Below are 26,478 nucleotides of genomic sequence, written 5' to 3'. Positions count from 1 at the left end.
TGGTACAGCTGATGAGCTGCGCTCAAATTTCGCATTAGGAAGTAACGTAATCGTCGGCAATTTTTCTTATTTGATCGTTTCTCGTTTGTAGCATTTGTAACATCCTTCTGTCCACCGTGTTAAAAGCGCTGTTTCCCGCTACCTCTGAAATGAGTCAATCGGCACAACTTAGCTCGCGCGTACGTGCGTGACTGCGGACAGGCGCAACTACAGCGCAACTCAACCGCTCCAACTTCAAGCGTGAATCCACGCAACGCACCTCATCCGTGACGGTGCATGGCAGCTAGCCAGACAACTGGCGACCTCTGCCGCGACGCGGACGCAACTGCTGTCGTCATGACGACGCCGGTCGTGTGTATTCACTCGGCCGTCGAGGCAGCGGCAACGGATCGGCGGACATGAGCAGCGACACAGCGGTGACGAGGTGAGAGACTGGTCGGATGTGTGCGGCAAAAGGTCGTCACACGACGTCCCCCGCATTGCGACCCTTGAAACGAGTTGTAACCAGTTCTAGCGACTTCGATACCACCAGAGGCGCCTGGATAACTCAGTGACGATCCTATATTCACTTGCTCTCGTGCTATGCGTCGACGTATGCCGGCCATTGCAGGCGCACAGGGGCAAGTTTCGTTATTTTGTCAGCTTGTCATAAACCTCACGAACTGCTCATGCCGAGGAGAGGGGCTGAGGAAGTGACACGCTTAATGCGCACGTGCACGCAGCCCTGGCCATTGAAAACAACAATCAAACGTTGTACTTGGCAGAAGGCTCCGAACGAAAACGAACGGCATGGGTGATTCATGCAGGGAAACGAAACTTCTTAATGCCCCCCCCCCCAAAGAAAAACAACAACAAAAAAAAACCGCGCGTGGTGAGGGTTGAGCGCGTTCCAATACGAGAGCGATGCTGACGCTCTATGGCAGTAATGAAAAAAATTTAAAACTGGTTCTTCAGGAAAGAAAATGACGCAGTAACTGTCTCACTTATTTCGGTGGACACCTGAACCGCGCAGTAAGGGAAGGGAGGAAGGTAGGAGTGAAAGAAGAAAGAGAGAAAGAGGTGTCGTAGTGGAGGTCTCCGGTAATTTCGACCACCTGGGGATCATTAACGTGCACAGACATTGCACAGCACGCGGGCGCCTGTTTTGTGGCACTCCAGTGCCTTATTAATGATAGTGTGCGTGAGGCGAAACACGTGCCATCTCTGTGACAACAGGAATCACTCCTTGGCCTGATTTCATTTTGCTCTTTTTGAAAGTTCCGAGCACCCGGGTCCCTGGGACCATGTGTTGAGACCGGGTCCGGGTCCAGACATACGCAGTGTGAGAGCATTTTGTCGTTAGAAACCTTGGTTTATCAGCTGACGAAAAGTGCTAAAAATCCAGGCGCCATGTTTTGAACCGAACAAGTCGAGTTTGGGCTTTGGCGTCTTGCTCCGGGCGCTCATCCTTTGTACTGCCAATTTAAATCAAGCCAAATTAAGCGAAAAGAAGCGCCTTGCAAATGAGTGCAGTGGACTTGTGCTCAGTATTCTTGAACCTTGCAGCGGTGCCGATTCTTGCTAGTAAGGTAACCCACCTCCCCCTCCCCCGCCCCCACTGTGTATAAAGCTGAGATTTTCTCTGCGTCATATTGTTTTATGCGAAGCATATTAACGTAGGTTTCGGGCCTTCGCGCGACGCCCGGCGGTGGCCACCATTGACCTTGAAGTGAGATCACATGATGTGACGTCACGTGATGACGTCACACCGGCTGCAGATGGGGCCTCATATCGCGCCGTCGGACGTCGCCCGGCGGAGGCCTCCACGCTTCGGTTCGCGCCGTCGCGCGAGACGCGGTGGCGGCGCCACCATCGCTGCATCATGTGATATGTGACGTCACGCCAAGGATGAGGCGGCGCGCGCCCGCCGTCGCGTCAGTCTCTGTGCCCGCAAACGCGCCAGCGTCTTTGCGCCGGGCGTGTATGCGGTCAAGATGGGCTTAACCTTGATAAGCCTCCAACTTTTTTATTACTTTAATCGATATATCCTCTCAAGGCCCTCAATCAAGGATGTTGCATAAGGGGGAACACTGGCACACATAAAATAGTATACTAGGTATTATATTAGTATTACGCCTGTAGCCGGGTACACAAAAGGGGCCAACTGGAGGGTAGAGAAACGAGGGCAAATTTCTCTACAACACCTGTCTGCGGAAGAACTGATATGGTGGTTATTTTGGGAATGAATTCGATACAATTAGCAGCCGCGAAATCTTCATACCACCGCGGCGGCGACGCCGACTCGTTCATCTCGCATCTGCAGAAATACAACTGCGCTTTCTAAGGACAGCGACGCTAAGCGCGCGACTCCTGTAAGACTGAGGAGTCTGCGCAGGCTCCCGTACAAGAAATCTTCGCCCCATCTTCTTCTGGGGGAGGAAATAGCAGCGTACCACCCTCTGGTCATGATAGGGATTATACCAGTGCCCGCAATGGCCATGATCAACATCATCACGTAAGCTCTTGAACGTGATGACATTTTCGTTGGCTAGTAGGTGAACGCGGGAGTTCTTTGTCCTCTGTGCTACCATTGCTACATACCTTGCTTAAGCATGTGTGCACCTCAGTGTCAGCGGTCATCATCGGCCTAACTACGTCTGCCGCAGGACAAATTTAAGGTCTCTCCCACATCCTTCCACTTAACCCTGTCCTGAGCAAGCTGCGGCCACCTTATCCCCGCTTACCTTCCTGGTATCCAGTCCGTTACCTTTAAAGGTGCACTGAAGAGGAATCTGAACTCGTCTTTTTGCCGCGGGAACTCCATCTACACGTTGCCAGCATTCTTAGAAACTTTGATTTATTGCCCTGTGCGGCAAATTTCCCTAATTAAATCGAATTAACATCCGGCTTTCGCCTTTTTTTTTAAATTCCCCGTATACGGTGGGAGGAGTCCACCAACGCATGGAGTGCCTTTCAGGCAGTCGCGTGGCGACTGTCCTTTCGCTTTTATTTTGTTTCTTTTAGGTTTCCATGAATAAATAGGTCTAGTCAGAGACTACATACATGCAAATTAGGCCCACGGAAATAAAAATACGCGTGGATTCTTTGCTTTCGCCGATCACTACGTATCACTCCGCCGATGGAAGAGCAGCAAGCCGCCACGGGACTGGGTGAAAGGTTTGTCGACTCTTCCCGCCGTTTGCGGGGAATTAAAAAAAAAGGTGGGAGCCCGACATTAATCCGATTTAAATAAGGGAAATCAGCCGCACAGGGCAATATGTCGAAGTTTCCGAGAACGCTCGGAACGTGTAGATCGAGTTCCAGCGGTAAAAATACGAGTTCAGATTCCTCTTGAGTGCACCTTTAACGACCATCGGTTATCTTGAGTGCCTGTGACATACTGCTGTTATACACTTTTCTCTTCAGGAATATTGGTAAACTTCCATTCATAGCCTCAGACAACCTGCCAAGAGAACTACTCCAAATTCTTATTCTCGTAATTGTTTCACTTTTGTTGCCCGAATCTTCGGTTACTACCTGTCATGATATTGTGGGCGGTGTCATGATTCAGCTTGCGACTCGCGATGATCACAGTGGCGGCAACATCAGCGGAAATTTCGAAAGGTCGTTTGACCCCACGATGACCCCACCAAAAAGGATGATTAACTGGGAAGTGGCCGATGGAGCTCTTCCCAGGCTCGGCTCGGTGCGAACGACCTTCCCTTTGGTCCCCACAAGAAGCGACCGACGGTGGACAGACGGCAGGGGAAGAAAGAATTGAACCGCGTCTGAGAGGAGCCGGAACGAATCGGAGGGAGCCAGCGTGTTGCGGCCGCGGCGCCAGCATGCCTACGCCACACCTGTGTTTCATAGACACGTGCTGCTTGCAGTGATGTTGCACCGCAGTGCGAAGGAGTTGCGGACTTGCGTTTTCTCCTCGCCAGTTCCCACGCGTGGACTCTGCAACAGGTGCCTTCGATTGCTGTGCTGTGCCGAACTGTGCCTTCGTGTTGAATTGGCCACCGCCTGGTGAAGGGGCGAAGCCTTAGAGTATTTAACCAGCGCCCTAAGTGAGAACGAACGCTCTGGGCCTTGGGGAAAAGGCTCATCCAGTGGCTCGACGTCATGAACTCGAATTTTTGATTCCATGCTTTTTTGTACAGTATGTAAATAAGTGTCTTAAAAAGTGCCATTAAACCCGTTTGTTTTTCGTTTCCCAACTCCGAAGCTTCAGACTGTTCCTCATCCCGGACGAGCCCCAGGGAGACGCAACAACTGGTCCCGCTACCCGACTTGTAATAACTGGTGGCAGCGGTGGGACGCTGCTACCCCGAGTTGTAAAAACTGGTGGCAGCGGTGGGGTGCTGCTACCCGAGCTATAACAGCGGACTGATGGTTGATTGGCGCCGAAGTTATAATTAATTGGACCAACCTGCCCACCACTGCACTCTCCGTAAGTTCAGAGGGGGAGGAGCGACAAACTTCACCTCGCGTGCAAAAGATGAGGTTCGACTGCTGACCGGTGATAGGGGCCACGCCTGATTAGCCATTGACCGGAGGCATGAGGCGTAGGCAAGTTTCTTCTGAAACACCTTTATACTTCGGCAAAGAACAACACGAAATGTACAAAACAAAGCCCAGCAAATTAGCGTGTGTACACAGGAGCGACGCAAATTACAAGCACAAAATGAGGTTGCAACACTACAATTAACACATATAAGGAAACATCAGGGCGATTACTATACAGCAACGTTACAACAACAAAACATCACTGTACAGACGGTTAGGACGAGGAGGAGCGACAGGACATTAAGGGAAGGGTATTAAGGACAAAGAAAAAGAGTTGAAGCGAATGGGGAGAAAAGTTGGCTTCGCTGCAGGGTGGCAAGGTCCGGTCGCAGGGAGCGTCGGGCTGCGGATGCTCGCGGAGCTGATGGGGGGCTGCGGATGCGGGCGAACTTGGGCCACGCGTCATCGGGGCCGCCGTCGCCGCACTCCACGCGTGAGACACCCGGCTTAGCTCGCTTGCCGACCACTTCCCTGGCTGACCTCGCTAAGGAAATGGCTTCAACTTAACGAAGCGAGCTATGGAACGGAAAATGATATTTATGACGTTAAAAGACTGGAAGAGGGCAGTGTGGGTCAGGGAACAAATGCTGGTTAATGGCATCCTCGTTGAAATCAAGAATATGTCGCATTGGGAGCGTTAGAGACAATCAATCAATCAATCAATCAATCAATCAATCAATCAATCAATCAATCAATCAATCAATCAATCAATCAATCAATCAATCAATCAATCAATCAATCAATCAATCAATCAATCAATCAATCAATCAGTTTATTTTGCACTAAAACACTTTACAAGTTTAGGCCTTAATTGCGCTTGTATCGCAGCGCCCGCCAGGCAGCGAAAAGTCGCGTGCAGTGCTTCATATAACAAAAAGAAAACATCAGTAGACAGAAGCTACAAAGTTTAATTCGCCAGTGACATTTAATTAGAAAAAGTGCCGGATGCACCAAATCACATGAACACCAACACTACGTCAACACATACGAGGGATTAGAAGCACCGGTAAAGGTTCAGGAGAGCAAGCTGCCGGGCTAGTTGGTGAAGCATGTTAAATTGAATTCAGCGCAAAAAAACAGACAAGGGACAAAGAGAGACACACTGAGACGTACACGAGCGCTACTACCAACTGTTTATTCATGCTGAAGTACAGGGGATATATAGGAAGGGAATGAAGAGCATGCGCGTAGCGAGGTACAGATAATGCACATCCGTCAAGCAAACGAGTTAATCAAAAAACGAATCTAAAAAAGCACATTCAGATGAGTATATGTGTACCGACGTGTCACTGACACAACGTTCGGACAGCTTTCTGATATAATAAGCTTCTAAAACGAGCCTTGCCTTATCATTACCGCTCTTGCCAAGAATCGTGGTCTTCTCTAATCCCTCATTTCAGCTGTTGCCGAAACCCTCCTGCAGAAGCATAAAGGCGCCCAGAAAAGACATGAAACCCCTTCTTCTAAGCCGGTGGTGGTCCCTTATGTACACCAACTCTCTCACAACCTCAAAAAAGTGGCTGGCAGGCACCACGTGCCCTTGGTATTCTCAGCTCCAAACAAGCTGTCCAAGCTATGCCCTCGCATTACTGGTTGTGCCGGCAGGGGCTGCAACAAAAAACATGGGTTCGCCTACGCCAAATGTGCAATAGGTGTGGTGTACTGCATCCCCCTCTCATGTGGGGCTTCATACGTTGGCCAAACTGGCCGCTGTATTAATGACCGGCTACGGGAGCATGCCAAAAACATAGAAAATAACGACACGAATGTGAATCTTGTGCGGCACCTTGCTTCGTGTAAATGTAGGGCGGGATTAGAGAAGACCACGATTCTTGGCAAGAGCGGTAATGATAAGGCAAGGCTCGTTTTAGAAGCTTATTATATCAGAAAGCTGTCCGAACGTTGTGTCAGTGACACGTCGGTACACATATACTCATCTGAATGTGCTTTTTTAGATTCGTTTTTTGATTAACTCGTTTGCTTGACGGATGTGCATTATCTGTACCTCGCTACGCGCATGCTCTTCATTCCCTTCCTATATATCCCCTGTACTTCAGCATGAATAAACAGTTGGTAGTAGCGCTCGTGTACGTCTCAGTGTGTCTCTCTTTGTCCCTTGCCTGTTTTTTTGCGCTGAATTCAATTTAACCGGTAAAGGTGACCATGAAAGGACGAACAAAACCAGAAAGGCGAGAAACGCTGCATAGCAAAAATTTCCGACACAAAAATTGAAAGTTCAGGTGAAAACACTTCAACAATAGTTCCTTTAGTTTATATTTTGTGTTTAGACAGGATCCATGCTGTTGATTTTATGCTGACTACTGTAACCTGATAACAGCTCTGCTATATGTATTTTTTTCCTGTGTTATCTGTATTTCCTGTATTTTCTTTTTTTTTTCGTGTGTGTGAAAAAAAAAACCAAACCACTGCATTGCTGTCAAAGTGGGGGCCCGTGGCCTTGTCAAGCTGTCAAACGGCAGCTTTTACTACGGGTCCCCGCCATCATCTGCACCATGCTGGCAAAATAAAATTTGAATTTGAATTTGCCGGCAACACATTTTTAAGAATGACGGCACTTAGAATGCACGAGTTCTTTTATCGTAACGAGTGGAGCAGCGCGGAATGATGTATCTCTCTTCGGTTGGAGGCATCTACTCGGAATATACTCAACTTTTTACACACTAGACAACTTTTTACACTTGACGAAAAATGTTTTAACAGAACTGTTTGCGATTGGAGAGAAAACAATTCGGAAGCCTTTGAAAACAAAAACATCACGTGGTACATTTTATTTTAATAACTACCTTTTATGTAGCGGTTTATCAACACAAAGTTTTCTAGATTTTCAGAAGTTGTGTTCTTTAATTATGAAAAAGCAGCAATATTAAGTTCCGTAAACTTACCACGATAGCAAGAAATGTCTACGGCGCACCGAGTTATGTTATATAAGACGATTTTTTTAACCTTTAGAGATTTTTATTTTAAAAACTGCGAGAGATACGTCTGTACGGTCAGCTGAGGTGGATTTTATTTCTAGGCGGACATAATATACCTGGTAGCGATTAATAATTAGACGATTAATTAACCTAAAATAACTAATCACCTTTTAATTTTTATTGTAAGGGGGCAAGGTTCTATTGCGAAATTGATGGCCGTTAACATCGAAGGTGAGTCTTGTATCTAAATTTTCTAAATCGGCAATGTGGTTCGAAATACCGAATGTGAAAAGTACGCATTTGAGAGCCTGTTGAGTTGGCTTCCCGCATTAGCCTTAGGAGCAATGCAAAGAGGGAAAGCAGCTGGTGGGGATCAGGTAACAGCAGATTTGCTGAAGGACGGAGGAGAGATTGTGCTACAAAAACTAGCCACCCTGAATACGCAATGCCTTGTGACCTCGACAGTACCAGAAGCTTGGAAGAACGCTAACATTATCTTAATTCATAAGAAAGGAGACGTCAATGACTTGAAGAATTACAGACCGATCAGCTTATTGTCCGTTGCCTACAAGGTATTTACTAAGGTAATCGCTAATAGAGTCAGGACAACCTTGGACTTTAGTCAACCAAATTATCAGGCAGGCTTTCGTAAAGGATACTCGACAATAGACCACATTCACACTATCAATCAGGTGACAGAGAAATGCGCAGAATATAACCAACCCCTATATATAGCCTTCATTGATTACGAGAAAGCATTCGACTCAGTGGAAACCTCAGCTGTCATGCAGGCATTGCGGAATCAGGGTGTGGAAGAGTGCTATGTGAAAATATTGGAAGATATTTATAACGATTGCACAGCTACTATAGTTCTCCATAAAGTCATCAATAAAATTCCAATACGGAAAGGTGTCAGGCAGGGAGACACGATCTCACCAATGCTCTTCACTGCCTGCTTACAGGAGGTATTCCGGGGACTGGAATGGGAAGAGTTGGGGATAAGAGTTAATGGAGAATACCTGAGTAATTTGCGATTCGCTGATGACATTGCCTTGCTAAGCCACTCAGGACAAGAACTGCAAAGCATGATCAATCAGCTAGACGGGCAGAGTAGAACGGTGGGGCTGAGAATTAACATGCAGAAAACCAAAGTAATGTTCAATAGCCTTGCAAGGGAGCAGCAGTTCGCAATTGGTAGCGAGGTGCTAGAAGTAGTAAGAGAATATGTCTACTTAGGGCAGGTAGTTACCGCAGATCCGGATCATGAGAGGGAAATAACTAGAAGAATAAGAATGGGGTGGAGCACGTATGGCAGGTTCTCTCAGGTCATGAATGGTAGCTTACCAATATCTATGAAGAGAAAAGTATATAACAGCTGTATCCTACCGGTACTCACCTATGGGGCAGAAACGTGGAGGCTAACAAAGAGGGTTCAGCTTAAGTTAAGAACAACGCAGCGAGCTATGGAAAGGAAAATGATAGGTGTAACGTTAAGAGATCGGAAGAGGGCGGAGTGGGTGAGGGAACAAACGCGGGTTAATGACATCGTAGTTGAAATCAAGAGGAAGAAGTGGGCTTGGGCAGGGCATGTAATGCGAAGGCAAGATAACCGCTGGTCCTTAAGGGTAACGGAGTGGATTCCAAGAGAAAGCAAACGTAGCAGGGGACGGCAGAAAGTTAGGTGGGCGGATGAGATTAAGAAGTTTGCGGGGATACCGTGGCGGCAACTAGCAAAGGACAGGGTTAATTGGAGAGACATGGGAGAGGCCTTTGCCCTGCAGTGGGTGTAGTCAGGCTGATGATGATTACCAAATTACAAAATGGCGTCGCTGGGCATAGTATCGTCGCCGAAACTAGGTTAGCCTCTTTTACACTTGACTGAGCCTGTATTTCATGCGTAAGAAGTGCGAGAGGTGCCATTTTTTAAATATGCAATGTGGGAAAACCAATGCAATGTGCTTTAAAATGCGTATTTTTGACGCTGGATATTTCGAAGCACATTGCCGCTTAAGAAAATTTACAAATACAGCTTATTTTCGATGCCGACGGCCGTCAGTTTCACACTATAACTTTGCCCTTTAAAATCAGAAGTACAGATTTTCATTACTTTTAGCTTCTTCATACTTTTCCATAGTGCCCATGTTTCATTATCGCGGCATCTCTTCGCCCTTTCGCCCTAGCAGTCTATTCGTGCTTTTCCATGTGTATCTGTCCTTCGCTAGCTCATACCTCGAGGAACTTGCATTCCGCCAGTCTAGGTATCTCATTGCCTTGTGTTGTAGAGCCTGATCAGTGGAATCTTTGAATATGATCAGACCGGACTTCACTGCGCTAAAAGTGGACACTGAAGTGTTCGCTTCGCCACCAGAAAAATTAATCAGAGTGTGTAAATCTTCCTGGCTATCATCTAATAGTGTTCATTAAAACTTCATGTTGGGTGAGTTGGTAGTTTCTGTATCAGAAAGGAAACAAATAAATCAAATCAAATCAAACCAAATCTTGAAGTAGAACGGTTTGTAGCGCAAACAAAGACATGCACAAGAGAGACGAAACACACACACGAGCGCTATGCATGTGTTTCGTCTCTCTTGTGCATGTCTTTGTTTGCGCTATAAACCCTTCTACATCAAGACGTCTGATAGTGCAACACGTTTCTTATACATTAAGCCGGGGAACTGCTACTGTATGACCTTTCTGCCTAATGTGTACGATAGATTGTAACCTAGATTACTTTCCTGTGGCATTCCTTCCTTGTTTATCGTATAAATCGTGCATGTCCGTCTCGCAGTGGCAGTGCGCCTGGCGGCGGCAACGGCGCGTGGCTCCGTGCCCACCACGACCCGTACGCTTCGCTGTATGCCCTACCCGGAGGCCTGTGCACGGCCGACGTGCTCGCCGACGGAGACCAGCGCCTGCTGGTGGCGGACCTGCGCAACGGGGGTCGCCTGAGGCTCTTCCGCGGGGGGCGCCAGCAGCAGCAGGGCGAGCAGGCCCTGGCCGCGCTGCCCTGCGGCCTGGCCGCCTTCCGCACGGGTGCGTGCCTCTCGTGTTATGCACCTTGCTCACTCGGGGCAGGCGTGGTTGGTTTCATCATCATCATCATCATCATAATTTATTTTCCTTTAAGGACCCCTACATGTTAAAGCAGCGCGATACACAGGACGAGTGAAAGAAACAAAAGACGACACGAGCGCTCAAAAACTCGTTAACGCGGTCAGCCGTCTTGGACCAGTCCACTTAAAGCCGGAGTTGGTGTTGCTCATTCCTTGCAAGGCCGCAGTGGACTCGAAGACAAATCCTGTAGAAACGCGCCTGCCTCCACCACTCGGAGCAAAGGATACGGCACATCCGTCTCGTGTGCCCAGGGGAGGGCTGCAGCCAGCCGCACAAAACATGGATGTCGGTAGGGCACTGCTGATATCTTGCATGCGAAGATGCCGTTCTTGCTCTGCACACACAGATTGCTATGAGAGCAGTCAGAACCGCTGGATTGTGAAGGTTAAAGGTTACAGAAGGAAAAGAGCCCATTGTACAAGAAATGTGGTTAACGAGATCAGAAAACTGGGCAAATTGGAACGGATTCATCTTAAAGCAGCGCGATGCACAGGAGGAGTCAAAGAAACACTGTGCTCGTGTGGTCTCTTGTTTCTTTCACTCGTCCTGTGTACCGCGCTGCTTTAAGATGAATCCGTTCCAACTTGCCCAGTTTTCTGTTCTCGTTAAGGACCCCTAGGCGGGGCATTACATAAGGGGGAGCAAAGAAACGAAATCACGAACAATAGGAACATTTGGAATGTAACAGTGAAAAAGGCAAAATAACTGTTAAACGAGCATTACTAAAGGAAAGAGGGAACAATCACAGGTACACTGTGGCCATCACGCTATATCAATAGGAGTAAAATGGGAACACTGATTTGCAGGCAAGGGTCCAACAATGTAAGACGTGCAGAGGTGGTACTCAAAAGTGTCGGACATTACACTGTAAGTGCGCTAAGGATAAAGATAAGATAAAAGCAGGGTTTTGAATTTGTTTGGATCGCGCTCATTTACAACTGCCTCAGGCAGCTCATTCCACTGTTCAATGGCGGATGCCAGGAAGTATTTTTGAAAGGCATTGGTGGAACCATGTAAACGCTGTAGGCTCAGACTGTTAGAAAGGCAACGAGATGTTCTATTGGGAGGGAGTAGAAGTGAGCAGTGCAATTGAGGAAAACTGTAGTATAACTTGTGGAAAAGGCAGAGTTGCGCGAAAAGACAGTGGCGGTATGCCAAGCGATGATTTTGTGCCAGAAACGCTGGTCCTGCGATCATAACATGAAGTAATAAATCGGGCTGCTCGACTTTGTACTGATTCTAATGCTTCAATTAAGGGCGATAAATGGTTGTGAGGAAAGGGCTGTCGCACTCCGTGTGGAGACCTCGTCAGCGTCCTCAGTGAGGGGATAGATGAGGGAACGAAGCGCCGTAGTGAAGGGCTCCGGATAAATTTTAACCACTTAGGATGCTGCGACGCTCACTGTACAGCATACGGGCAGCTTCTCAGGCTCGCCTCCCGTGAATTGCAGCCGCGGCCAAGTTTGGATCCCGCGTCTTCGCGCGCATTAGCCGAACGCAGTAACCACCGAGACACCGCTACAGATCAACTTGTTCTTAGAGGACTGCTAGGGATATAACTTCACAAAAGAGTGCAGCTTTGCATAGAAACGCGTCAGTGTTTTTTTCAACAGCGAAATGACTTGCTAGATGTCAACCTTAAAACCATTTCTGCCACACTGCATATAATGGCTATCTTTTTATTAATAATTGATTACAACAGTCTACCAGCCTACTCAGTACAGTGTCTTGATCTAAAAATAATCATGTTTAGTTCTATATGTTGCATTTAAATGATTTCTTGCTGCTTGTGCTTTGTTTTGTTTGCATTTTGAGGTTGCAGTTTATCTGTGTAATATTTTGTCTCTGCATTCCACTCCTGCTTTTGGCCTCACGGCCTGCAGTATGTCATAAATAAATAAATAAGTAAATAAATTGCGGACAATTTAACGTGGTTAGTCCAAGTGCAGATTAGGTGCGCTAGCATTTCTGTTCCGGTTCGAGGAACCCTCGGGTTTCAAGGCCAAGCAGGCTACAGACAGAGATGCGAGAAATCAGACTTAAGCTCTGTCTTAAGGGTATGATGCAATAGCCTTAATGGTTTAATTCTCTTTCTCATTTATATAAACGACTTACCAACTAATATATCGTCTTCCATTTGTCTTTTTGCCGATGACTGTGTTATTTACCGCGAAATTAATGATGATAATGATGTATGTGTTCTTCAGTTAGATATTAACAAGGTACTGGATTGGTGTAACCTGTGGAATATGAAGCTAAACATTACTAAATGCAAGCATTTGCCCATTTCTCGTCTATCTAATACACCCTCTACCTACTGCATTAATGACATCACTCTTGAAACTGTGTCGTCTTATAAATATCTTGGTGTTCACGTCTCTTCTAACCTGTCCTGGAAAACTCATGTTGACTACATTACAAATAACGCCAACCGCATGCTTGGATACCTTCGCAGGAATTTTTCATGTGCACCGAGTTCATTAAAACTATTACTTTACAAAACATTGGTCCGCTCTAAACTGGAATATGCTTCATCGGTGTGGAACCCTGGGGTCGAATCTCTCATTTCTGACTTAGAATCAATTCAAAACCGCGGTTGTCGCTTCATACTTTCCAACTATCATCGTACTAGTGGTGCAACTGCCATGAAAGCTCACCTTTCCCTGCAGCTTCTTTCCCATCGCAGGTCAATAGCTTCATTATGTACATTTCACAAAATTTATCATAATCCTCATCTTAAAGAGAAGTTATTAAAAAGACCACCCTATATTTCAGCACGCATTGATCACCGCCACAAAGTTTGGATCCCTCCGTGTCGCACAAGATGTTTTCATTATTCATTCATACCCAGGACTTGTGTCAGCTGGAATCACCTTCCCCACAATATTGCTGTAATTACTGATACTGCTGCATTTCGTAACACTGTTATTAATTTTATATAAGTATATGTCCATAACTTTGTTAATTTATTAGCTGTTGTTCTCTTTTGTGTTTTGTTTTGTGAAATGCTGCCTTTTGTTAATTATGTTATTGATTTTATACCAGTGTGTGCTGTAACTATATTCAATTTTTCTAGCTGCTGTTTTGTTTTTTGTACTTGCATGTTATTCCCACTCCCCTCTGTAACGCCTAACGGCCCTGAGGGTAAATAAATAAATAAATAAATAAATAAATAAATAAGTAAATAAATAAATAAATAAATAAATAAATAAATAAATAAATAAATAATGCCCATAGTGCATGCGGAATTGGTTATTCGCTACTGGACATTCATAGATCACTGGGAGTCTTCATGATGCCCCTGGCGCAGTGGTGCAGAGGTGAAGCGATGCGCCACTGCCATTCTCTGGCAGGTGCTGGCATCGGTGGGGCTTGTGAGGCCCAGGTTGCTCTTCCCGAGCAACGCTTGATTTCACTGCGAGATCAGGCTTGACACAAGCAAACACATGCCGGATAAATGCGGGGAATGGCCGCTCGTAGCGACGCACACAACGAATAGATTGTAAAGAGGAAGATGGGCAGCGGTGGCAGCCGCACCGCCAGCCCAAAGCTAGATTGATAACGTAAAGCAATGTCTTTAAACGAGTAAGCTGGAGAGAATTCGAGTTCCTGATCGTCGGGGTCGGAGGGGAATGTCCGGTGAGAGAACGCGCGGGCGGCGGCGTCAGCTGCCTCATTTCCCTCAAGGCCCATGTGAGCAGGAGCCCAAACGATACGCCGGTGAGCAGGGTCCCCTGCCAGCGAGTGCATGCCAGCGAGTGCATGTATTTTGGCATTGCCCCATTCTGTAATCGCCGCCGTGGTGGCCCCAGTGGTTATGACGCTCGGCTGCTGGTCCGAAAGAAGCGGGTTCCAGCCCTGCCGTGGCCATCGAATTTCGATGGAGGCGAAATTCGGGGGGCCCATGTACTGTGCGATGTCAGTGCAAGTTAAAGAACCCCAGGTGGCCGAAAGTAAACGGAGCCCTTCCCTACGGCGTCCCTCATACCCTGAGTCGCTTTGGGACGATAAACCCCCATAAATCAAATACTTGTGTAATCGCTATTTATTTTTTTTGTTAAATATCTACCACTGCTACAAGCCTGCCTTTCCTTGCTTATTTCTGTCACGGGCAACGAGAATGTCGGGATCCTGGCAATAAACGCTGGACCAATTGATACCTTCTTTTTTTTTGCAATAATCATATTAATATCAGAGGTTTAACGTGTCGAAGCGACGCATAGGCTGTCAGCAACACTGTAGCAGAGGGCTCCAGATTAACCTAGACCAACTGGGATTCGTCAACTTGGCTTCACACTGCACAGCACACATGCGCTTTTGTGTTTCGCCCCCATCGAAATGCTACCTCGCGGTCGAGCCACCGACATTGGAATCAGCAGCCGACCGCCACAGCAACTGGGCCATCGTGAGGGGACTTATTTAGTGTCTGCTATCTGAGGCAACGAATGGCTCCGAAAGTGAATTTGCACAACGCGGTTTGGTCGCTGCGCCCATGCTCCCCATGTTTATGGTACACCCCGCCAAATCTTTAGCATGATTTTTGCATCCCTAATTGCAGCTTGTGAAAGGCAATGGCTACCCGGTGGCATATTCATGCTGTAATTTGACGCGTGTTGGGGCATCTGGTGGTCCATTTTTTAAAATATTTTGTTTGAATAAATCAGAAATATTGGCATGTTCATCGTCTGCGGCTACGAAGAGCCGAAACAAAGGGGGTACCTAGCAATGGTCTGATGGTGCAATTGAGCTTATTCTTGGTAAGCGACTTGTCTAGCACGGGAAGGGAAGTTGTTTACCCAGGGGGCGAAGCGAGATGAACCAGAACCATTATTGGGTGTACTGCCTATTTTGGTTCTTCGTAGACGGAGACGACGCGGATTTCTGGTAATTTCGGTCTAATCAGGCAAGTACTCCACTGAAGCATAATATGATATTAATGGACCACAAAATGCCCCCACACGCGTCAAATTACAGCATTAGAAAGATGGGATGCGCATATGAAACAATCACAAGAAAGAAGACGGGACGGGCGCAAGCTAGCAACTGAGGTTTATTCAAGGAATTGACATTTATACATAAGCATGTCAGCACTGGCAACAAAGGGAATCAAGGCAGATAGGGAGAATAAAAAACGAGATAAAAACACTAGGTGGATTCAGGTCATCATGTTTTCGAGGAAACGTGTCTCTCTACTATAAAGTGCGATTGATGTGTCACTGATGCAATCTTTTCCTTTCTTTTTGATGAAATATGCCTCGAGAATTTCCCGTGCTTTATCGTTACGGCACTTGCGTAGAATCTTTACTTGTGTCAGGAGAGGCATGCATTTGTGTTCCAGGCAATGTAACGGCAAGTGACGCTGCTCCTTGTTTTCGATTGACCATTAGTGCTCACGAGTGCGGATATTGATGCAGCGGCCTGTCTGTTCTATGTAAACCTTGCGATATGTTAATGGTATCTGATATATTACGCCAACCTGGCAGTCCACATAGCGGTTCTTATGTTTCACGCCTCACTCATTTTTCTTCTTTCTGGAAGCATGTCTTCCGATGCGGGCACACAGGTGACTCAGCTTGCAGAGTGCCGAGCGCATCCCGAGGGTGCCGAGTGCAGGTGCCGAGCGCATGTGCGCATCCCATCGTTCTAATGCAATATGAACCAACTTGCCAACAACAATGCATCCTGCTAAATTACAGCATGAATATTCCATCGTGGAGGGTACAGCGCGAACAAGACGAAGGACGAAGCAAGAAGCGCTTGTCTGTGCAGTCTTCTTGCTTCATCCTTTTCCTTCTTCGCGCTGTTCCTTCCCACGATGAATTATCACAAACTCGCCCAGCTATCCAACCTTCTTCAATGAATATTCCAGCGGTTTAGCGCGAAGCCTTTTACAGGCTGGAATTAAGCATGCGAAAATCACGCCATTTAAATATTGGGCGGGGTGTACATGACACAAGAAAGGGAAGCCCTTCTCAATCGGGGATTTCTGAGTTAGAGCAGGGCCAACAATTCGATTGAAACTGTACGCGAACATGTGAAAGGGGGATGATATTAAACTCAAGATTTGACATAAATCTGGCGTACAGTGCTTTAGAATGACCGAAAACATATTACAGGAGCGCCAAATAGGTTTCTTCCAAGACATCAGACTTCCTTCAATTTTGTTGTGGCATAGACTCGATGCCATTTTTGCTCTGCCTAGCGCAGGCAGCTTTCGATATGTAAGTCTACGCGCTCGCACATGTAAAAAAATAAAAAAGAGTATGCTGGGTTGTAAAAAAAGTGGGGCTGAACCGAGTCCCGAGCCGGTTCGGGACGGTTTCTTTTAATCGTTCCGGTTGGGGTTCACTTCCAAGATGGCGAAAAAAGTATGAGTTCGGTTCGGTTCCGGTTCCGGGCAAAAATGCGGGTTCGGTTCTGGTTTCGGGATCAGATTCGGTTACGGTTCGACACCCTGGCTGCGACAGTCCATGATAGAATGTGCGAGGATATACGGTCCTCACTGTTGAGAAATCTGGGAAACGCTTAACGCTGAAATTCCGACAATTCGGTTTGGGATCATTCGCTCAGAACTACACGAAACGGGCACGGCACAAGAACAGAGTATGCACGGTGCAGGCGCGGACTCGCAGTTCAAGATTTACTGCTAGGCAGACTTTATGCAATGCAAAAAAAGACAAGGAAAAGTAAAATGGACCGTATGGAATCACATTGAGCAACAGTGCACATGGCAGTCGAGGATGAAAACGCTACAAAAGTGATCATCTAAGGAAGGATGCTTGTAACCACTTGTCCAGAAATGACAGTTCCTCATCGCCTGCGTGGGAGTTCGCGCTTTTGATGACATAAAGGTCTCTTGCGATCTCGCGGGACGCTTGGTCCGTGTGACAAAAAAAAATTCGCTGTGGCTTAGCTTGGTCAAGCCCGGTAATTGCGAAAGCAATATCCGTACCTACGCCATAGTTCAGCTGATAGTGTAGCTGGTGGTGGTGCTTGTGGTTAGACTTGTGGCGATGCATTTGTTATATAATCCAATCCAATCCAATGTAATCTAATCTAATCTATTCTAATCCAATCCAATCCAGTACAATCCAGTCCAGTCAAGCCGCCGTTCATGTCCACCGCCGTCGCACACGGATGGCGCGAGATCGCGAAGCTATGTTAAGCCGCTTGTGGTTGGCACAGCTACTGCTTTCTAGCGATGTGAGTCGATCCTAATCTCTTCAGCGTAACGCCACAATCGCGCTCCTAGCGGAGAGCGCAGGAGTTGGGCGCCGGTGGTGGCACCGCCGCGGCTTGCGACGGCGCGAGTCGGTCGCCCTTCTCTTCGGCGTGACGTCACAACACCTGTTGCGCTCCTAGCGGAGAGCGCAGGGGTTAGGCGCCGGTGGTGGCACCGCCGCGGCTTGCGACGGCGCGAGTCCGTCGCCCTTCTCTTCGGCGTGACGTCACAACACCTGTTGCGCTCCTAGCGGAGAGCGCAGGGGTTAGGCGCCGGTGGTGGCACCGCCGCGGCTTGCGACGGCGCGAGTCGGTCGCCCTTCTCTTCGGCGTGATGTCATACATGACGTCACACAGAGGTCAACTAAAGGTCAGTGGTGGCACCGCCGCGCCACGGCAAAGGCTGAAAGTGCAAGTAGTAAAGCTTTCGCTTTAAAAATCATCTTGGTGCTTGAATATAAGGATCCGACAACATTTCTGAAACATTTGGGTCGCACCGCAGAGGCTGCCCCGCCGGGACAGCCCCCAGCCGTGGCCGTGGCGGGGGGCTCGTGCCTGTACGTGTACCGCAACCTGCGACCCTTCTACAAGTTCAGCCTGCCCCACACGGCCGCCGACGAGGCAGAGAAAGAGGCCTGGACCAGACACCAGGTGAGGTACACACGGATGGCTGGTGACGCCTGGAGGATCGGTATGTGAGCATGCGCTTGCTGTACGAGCGGGACGGAGACGAATGCTTGAGGGATGGATCCACAAGATCTTTCATGGTTAAATGTTTTATTTATTTATTTGTAACATTCTTTCAGACACAGGCGGTCTAGGATGACAGAGCAAAAGGCAGATGTTCTCTGCCTGACGAGGGCCCTGTCACCCTTACAGTGCGTAGAAAAGTACAAAGGATTACAGCATTATACAAGTGCTAATGTAACAACATTAAAATAAATAACACCCAATAAAAAGTTTAGTTGGTTATCAAAACATGTATGCTTAAAGCTTTGAGTTGGACAGTATGTAGGTTCGGAAGGCATTTTTGAAGGTTTTGAGTGCTCTACATTGCTGTGATATGTCAAGAAAAGGTGGGTGTGTATTCATAAAATTAGGGATTAAATACGACATTGTTTGTGTACCATAGCTCGTTCTTATGGCGGGTAATCTAAAGAAATTCTTTCGAATGTTATACCGAGTTGTGCTGGGCTGGCGCAAGTTAGTAAACACTGAAGGATTTGTCATGATTTCGTTCCTGATATGGGTAGCAAGTTTCAGCTCATATAACTGATTTATTTTTAGGGCGTTATGTTTCAGGAACACCGGGGCCGTATGTTCCAGCCGCTCAAGGTTTTCGATGCATCGCATAGCTCGTTTTTGAAGAAGGATCAATTTGTCAAGGTTAGACTTGGTAGTAGATCCCCAGATTAGTAAGCAGTAATTGAAATGTGATTGAACAAGGGCGAAGTATAACCGGCGCTTTAGCCAGGCAGGAAGCAGGTACCTAATTTTGTACAGCATGCCAACAGATACATGCTAGTGCATGTATCTTGTCTACATGAGGAGTCCAGCTCAAGTGCTGTTCAAAATAATAGGGGAATCCCCCAAGGTGGAGTAGATTTGTAATAAGGGAGTAATTACTCACTGACATCCACTCACTGACATTACTCCTTGTTACAAATCTACTCCACCTTGGTCGATTCCCGTAAACATTTGACCAACACAGTTCCCACTTAGAGTTATTGATCAATTCGCTCTCGCCCTACCATAAGCTTGCCGTCCCGCCTAGCTCAATTAGTAGAGGAACTGCTCCGGTGAAGCGGTGGTCCCGGGCTCAAACCCCGGACCAGGACGAATTTTTCTTTAACTACGAAGTTTCTGAGAAAGCTGTACAGCTTTCCTTTGTAGGCGCTCGGGTGGATGTCAGTGAGTAATTACTTCCTTATTATTAAAGATCTTTCATGCACGTTATACGTAGGCTCGTTTCTTGGGTGGGCACTTTGATTGTTGTCTCGTTAATCTCCATTGGCTGGCGTGTAGCCATTCGGAGTGAAAAGTGAAAACACCAGAACTGCGTAAAAATGAAACGCACGAGTGTCGAGGTGCCATAGCATCAGTGAAAGTTTCTTATGTTCTCTCACAATGGGAGCCATATACAGTGTGAGTGAGATTTCAAATTCTTGGTGCTGGAACAGGCACACCATGCACTCTTCCACTCTACAGCGTCGTCCCGAGTTTGTGGTCGTTCACAGTTCGTGGAAAACATCCAGACCGCATGCCGTTTAAGTTCTAACATACTTGCTGGCTGCCTTCCTTCAGGACCCGGCCGACCCGGATGCCCTCAGGGAGGCCCTGGATGCTTTGCGGTGAGTGTCGCTTGCTGAAGCGTGCATTGCAACACTTGTACTACCTGTGCCTAGTTTTGCATGCGCATTTGTGTGCTGTGCATCGACGGTGTTTTTGCTGTTGATACGACTAACATTACATAGGATTTTGACGCCGTCTCACTGTCTACCTCAGGATAGACAAAAGTAGGGCGCAGAAAGGCCACCCTGCTAGTCACTCGAAGGAGGCGCTTTGGTGGAGCCTCTAGACTCAATTCGGGAGCTCCACCCATGTAATGTCTGCGCATACACCTCTGCTTCCCTTTATAATTTGTGCGGTTGTCCTACTCGGTGCAATACGCAGGTCCTCCCGTACCACATCACCACACATGGCACAGTCTTTAATGTGCGTACTCTTCGGCTATTTTGGCCCGAGCCTTAATACAAGATATGCGAAGCTGCTTCGGGGTCCTCCTACAGCGCGACTCTGGTTTAGATCGCCGCATAAGTTCGGTCAAACTGGTGCGGGGAGAATCTGAAGACTGCGTTCCTTACGGCGTCCGGACACTGTACAGTGGTGATCACTGCTACCGCGAACAAGGAGGTCTGAAGGGGGATTGGGGTAGCTGTTGTTTCAGTCGCTTCGGCGGACGCGGTTGTTGTGACGCGCGTCTCTTCCTTCACTTTTTCCTCTTATCTTTCAACTCTCTTCTATCTGCACGTGGCGGCGGTGGTGGCTCGGCTTGAGCCAGCCGGCAGGTCCGTGCACTTTCCTCTTCATCCTTCTCTCAGTCAGAACAACAACAACCGCGAACAAGGAGGCGTGGGAGTTGCGACAATTCTGACGGTACAGCGGTTCAGCGCTGTGTCGTCCGTTTCCTTGTCTTTTGTGCTCGTCTTCGTTGGCGCTGTTTATTCATCAAGCATAACATTGCTGCTCTATTATTGAGCGGTCGAGATTCCATGTTGTGCAGCGTCGTGAGCGGTAACATTCATTCGTCCGTTCACTGCTGGCTTAGCGCAGGCTAGTGCTGTGCAACGCAAACCTTGGTGCGCGCCGGCCTTAGCATCTGCGTGCACTGCAGTATGTCTACATTAGAACCAAGGACCGCTGTGTTGGTGTTCCTTCAACTATGACGTGCGGTGCTCGAATCGCGGTCTGCGTTCGCGCTGATCACCGTCACCGTTACAGAGCAGGGGGCGGCAGAAAGTTAGGTGGGCGGATGAGATTAAGAAGTTTGCGGGGATACAGTGGCCGCAACTGGCAAAGAAGGACAGGGTTATTTGGAGAGACATGGGATAGGCTTTTGCCCTGCAGTGGGTGCAGTCAGGCTGATGGTGATGATGATGGCATTTTAAACGATGCCGAAGGCGCGTGTGAAGCAACTACGTTTTAGAATCTCAGCAGTGGATTGCAATAGCTGGAAGTGAAAGCAGGCGTGCGTATTTCAGAACAGTATAAGGAAAGACGCAAAATAAGCAAAAACGCACAGTTTTTTTTATAGGTATTCTACATGCGAAACTGCAGCATCCCGTTCTGCTTCCAAAAAAGAACCGCGTTTGATTTAGGGAAAAAACCTGCACCAGCTGCTGCGTGAACTTGACGCTGGTGATGCTGCGTCCATTCTGGCTCGATAAAAAAAATTCAGGGGGGCACTTTGTTGACCGCAAGTGTGGTGAGGCGAAAGCCTTTAGCGCGGTGTTGCTGCTTGCGTCACTAATGTGTGGTTAAGATGTTAATTAAGTACACAATTGTTTGTGAATCTTAAATGCTGGAGACACTGGAGGGAGTTTGGGAGGCATCCGTCTGATTCGACGCCTTTCTGCAAACACCCTCCAGCGTCCTAGACAAGGAGAACTACATATGCGTTGGCATGACTGTGGCAAAAAATCGACAAGGTTGTTCCTTTCCATTTATCCGTTCTCTCCTGTATCTCTGTGACCTGTGCTTTCCAGTACTGTTCACTGTCTCGGTAAGCATCGAGCGTAACGCCCAAGTACTTATCTGGTGTCGTCGTCCAAGGCACACTGGCGAACCGTTCAGGCGTAGATGGCGACCTTCCATGCAAAAGCCGGACGCACTTCGACCAATTAACCCCGCTGCCTGTAGCTTGGCTGAATTCGCGTACGCGTTTAACAGCCTCGCTTATGCTTCCTCTCATCCGCAAACACAGCAATGTCATCCGCGTACGCCAAGAGCTTTACTTCGGCTGCTTGTAAACTGAATCCATTGATACTCCTGTATTTGATACTCCAGTATTTTCAAACAAAGGGTCTCGACGTAAATACAAAATAAAAGGGGGCTGAGGGGACAGCCCTGGCGCACCGAACGCTGCACGCTGATGGGGACCCCAAACTCTTATTAACAATCAATCTCGTCGTGCAGTTCCGGTATGCCAGGGTCACACTCTCACAGATAACGGAACCTACATTAAGGTTGCCTAATACAGCAAACAAAAATTCATGAGCGACACAGTCAAATGCCTTTTCTAGATCGATCTGGAGAATAGCCACCTGGCCATTAGTGTCATCACAGCATTCTAAGACTGCGCGCTACGTGAATATTGGTAAAAATGGGCCGCCCTTTAATCCCGCAGGTCTGATGGGGACCGACTAAGTAATGAATAACAGTCTGCAACCTTCGCGCCAAAACCTTCATGAAAATTTTGTACGCGACGTTAGTGAGTGCTGTTTGTCGGTATACTGTAACCTGTCGTAATCTATGTCTTCCGTTTTGGGATTCAGAACAGTATGAAATGACCCACAGGACGGAGGCAGGGCTTTTAATTTAAAGGCTTCATTAAAGATTATGTTCAAGACCGGAGAAATAACATGTTTGAATTCTTTATAGAAAGCCGCACTGAACCCGTCCGGTCCAGGCGCCTTACCGGGGTTTAAACTGTCTACTGCTTGCTCCACCTCCCCTTGCGTTATGTCCAGCTCTAATCTGTCTTCTGTTTCGTCGTCAAGACGCGGTATCTCGACTAGAAACACCTCCTTAAATGTGCTAGCATTTACCGGATGCGATGCGAAGAGCGCCTGATAATGCTCGAAAAAGGCTGCTGTGATGTGACCGATGTCCGTTGTTAAAACGCCTCTCCATTCTATTTAGTTAACGTGGTTTCTTTCGGCATGGACTTTTTCTAAACCAAGCGCTCGTTTCGTTGGCACTTCCCCCGCAGGTGTGTCTTCTGCCCTTGCCCTCGCCAGCGCTCCCCGATAAAGTTTTTCTTCTATTAGCTCTAGCTTTTGTTTCGTTTTTCTTATCTATTCTATCCATTTACCAGGCGCTCGGCATTCCTGTTTTAGCATCTCCTGAAGCAGTGCCTTTAGCTCCGTTTCCTGTAGTTTCGCTTCATGATGTATAAAGGTAGCTCTTTCTATTGCTTTTAATTTTTGAAGTTTCTTTAGTGAGCTCCCACTGCTGCCATATCCTCATGTTTCTACTTGGTTCTATTTTTGCTATTTGTTCTCTTACAGTTCGGTTATAAACGGAAGAGAGCAAACGGAGTGAAACGGAAGAAACTGTACCGTGCTTTGTGCGATATAGTTTTCCCAGTTCCCTTGTACAGGGCCTTGCACAGTGGAGGCCCAGGCGGAGATGATTTAAAGAGGGTTAAGAAAATGCAGGTGCCGCCAGGAACAACAACCTTCTTTTTTAAGCTGCACAGCGGAACCCTGCCGGTTCATAAATTTTTAGAGGGAAAGGAATTATTTTCACCCTGGGGATCTCATTGTATAATTTGCAGGAAGCCGGAAACAACAGACCACGTATTTTTACACTGTTGGGAAGGGGTTTATTTTTGGGATGGATTGCCGCGAACCCTGAAGAAAGAGTTACCTCTAGACCCGTATGGCATCCGGTACTTATCTGTGGAAGATGAGGATGGGCTACCGTTTGACTTAATAATGATGATAACCCTTCACTGTATACGGCGCTCCAGAATGGCAGGCTACCATTGTGACAAAGACGCAAGACCTGCCCGAAATTACTTTCGGGAAAGCATGGACTGGTTTATGGCTATCCAGAAAGCCGCTGCGGAGCCTCCCGATTGGCTCTCAAGACTATAGCCGCGGTGCAATTTGCATGAATTTTAATCTGACGAAGGCAGATTCATGCTGGCTGACTACGACAGTGTATGTACATAGCATTTAGTGTGTTTGGTTGATTATTTGTTTTATTGTATGTTATGTGTAAAAGCCAGGCAATAAAGAAAAATAATGCGTTGGCAGGAAGTAGCGTAGCCATTAGCACTCTCGGCTGCGGAACGGGAGGATGGTAGTTCGAATCCCATCGTGCAAGAAAATTTTTTTTCTGGTCTGACTAGAAAAGCGTTACACCTTTGCTGACAACCTTCTGCTGAGAACCTTCTGTTGATAAGGATGAGGCATTGAAGGCTATCGCCTTAATAGCTGTTAAACACCAGAAAAATTAGAGGGACACTTAAACTCTCCCTTAAGGGTATGACGCGATAGTGTAATTCTATTTGCATATATGCAGAGTGTCATTCTCTACTTTACTTTCACAGATCTCTGGGAGTCCTCATACCCCTCCTGGCACAATGGTGCAGCGGTTAAGCCATGCGCTAGTGCCGTGTGATGACAGGTACTACCAGTGTTCCAGGTTGCTCTTCCGGAGTGAAAAATCATTAACTTAACTGCCACGGTGCGCAGTTTGCTCATTATCCGGTGGGCAGGTTGTGATGACGCGGATTTTCTAGTGAACGGGGCCTTCAACACTGTCGCGTTAAAATGTACACAGGCGATTATGCGCTGCGATGCGGCAAATGTGCCTTAGCAGTTTGTACGTTGATGGTTTTCTGTTGCTGCGTGTGCTCATCGTAGGTGAGGCGTCTGAAGGGTGGCAGTAGGTAGATGGGTGCTGGGTGCGGCCTTCTGGAGGGCCGTACCCAGTTTTAGTGGTCTGGCAGTGATGATTCCACTCAGGAGAAAAGCCGTTGCCTCTCGGTCAGTTTGTGCGGTCACCGGTCGGGCCTTGATGAGCCGATTACTCACACACTGCAACCTCCCCACCGGATTGTGAGCGTACACCCACCGTGGCAGGTGGCAACTCAATTCATGACTGGTAGCGAGACGTTGCTTTGGAAGAACAATCTGAGTCTTACAACGCTGGTGGCAGCCCTGTCATCGCAGGGTAGTGGCGCATCGCTTAACCGCTGCACCACTGCGCAAGGAGTGGTGTGAGGACTCCTAGGAATATATGAATGTAGAGGATGACCAGTTCTGCGTATATGTTCGTAAAGTCGTTATCGCTATCCGAACAACTTCCATCCGTGAGCAATAGATCCGAACACCGGAACCGAAGTGAAAATTGAACTGCTAGGGCACCGAATTCGCACCTGGCCAAACAACGCAAACCGACCGTCAATTTTTTTTGGTGTGTGGAGGATTCTGGAGGGTGGTGCGAAAAGATGCGGGAGGCGCCTGGAGGGTGGGGGCAGCATCACACAACTCCAGATGGACGTTGACTGATTTATTGAAAAGGTTTTTCGGAAATGAGAAAAGTATTATGAGAGAACAGGGTTGGGTCCTTAGTCCAGGACTCTACTGTTTCTTGCCGCCCTCTAGATCGCTTCGATCAGCTTAAGCTGTTCGTTGAGCTCAGATCTGGCCTACTAAACCAGATGAACAGGTTTTGCGAAAGTGGAGATAGTAATGTTAACGAAATAAAAAATAACCAACACATAAATAGTCTTCAGGGATTAGCAGAAAGCAATGGACTCAGTCTAAATCTTAGTGGTAAGGGAGATGTTGCACTACCAGTGTGTAGAAGAGGCCTCTGTGAAGGTCATGGAAAAAAACGCACAGCGGCTACAGAGGCACCACTGTCCTCCGCAGAGAACCAGGTAGGGCGCAGAGAGGTAGGTAGGGCGCCCAACCAGGTAGGGCGCCGCTGGAGGCACGTTCCCTATTTATCGAGTTTTTACGGGAGGTATTCAGAGAACTGCATTGGGAACAATGAGAGATAAAAGTAAGCCTCCGATTTGCTGGTTACATTGCCTTGCTGAATAACTCAGGGGAATAGCCTAGTTTCGTACGAAATCGATTACGTATAGTGCAGCCCGGCTAAATCTTAAAATGGCGAGCTTTTTACATCTCTAACTGCACCATGTAAAAGGCTTCTCTCGGCTAAACCACTGGTATATTCATGTTGTAATATGACGGGTGTGGGGGGCATTTGGTGGTCCATTTAATTATGGAGGGAACTTAAGACTACTTACGTGTTTTGAATGCGAAAGGATGCACGACAGGGGTTCGGCTGAGGCGATGGCGTAGCACTCTAATGCAGCGACAGGCGAAGCTGATCTGTTCGCGCCGGTCGAATGGAA

General features: G+C 47.6%; 1 protein-coding gene across 1 annotated transcript in view; it reads left to right on the top strand.

Annotated features, from left to right (window-relative positions):
- Nucleotides 1–385: 385 nt before the first annotated feature.
- Nucleotides 386–26,478, top strand: part of BBS1 (Bardet-Biedl syndrome 1) — a 71,616-nt gene continuing 45,523 nt past the window's right edge. Inside the window, exons 1-4 of the mRNA XM_089557962.1 lie at nt 386–424; nt 10,273–10,517; nt 18,322–18,470; nt 20,124–20,170. Coding sequence (XP_089414088.1) covers nt 399–424; nt 10,273–10,517; nt 18,322–18,470; nt 20,124–20,170 — 467 coding nt within the window. The 5' untranslated portion in view covers nt 386–398. The remainder of the gene's footprint in view (nt 425–10,272; nt 10,518–18,321; nt 18,471–20,123; nt 20,171–26,478) is intronic.

Source organism: Amblyomma mixtum, chromosome 8, assembly GCF_055824585.1.
Source record: "Amblyomma mixtum isolate Tamu chromosome 8, ASM5582458v1, whole genome shotgun sequence".
NCBI classification, from domain to species: Eukaryota; Metazoa; Arthropoda; class Arachnida; order Ixodida; family Ixodidae; genus Amblyomma; species Amblyomma mixtum.
The sequence above is the reverse complement of the archived record's forward strand: the minus strand, read 5'-3'. Positions and strand labels throughout refer to the sequence as shown.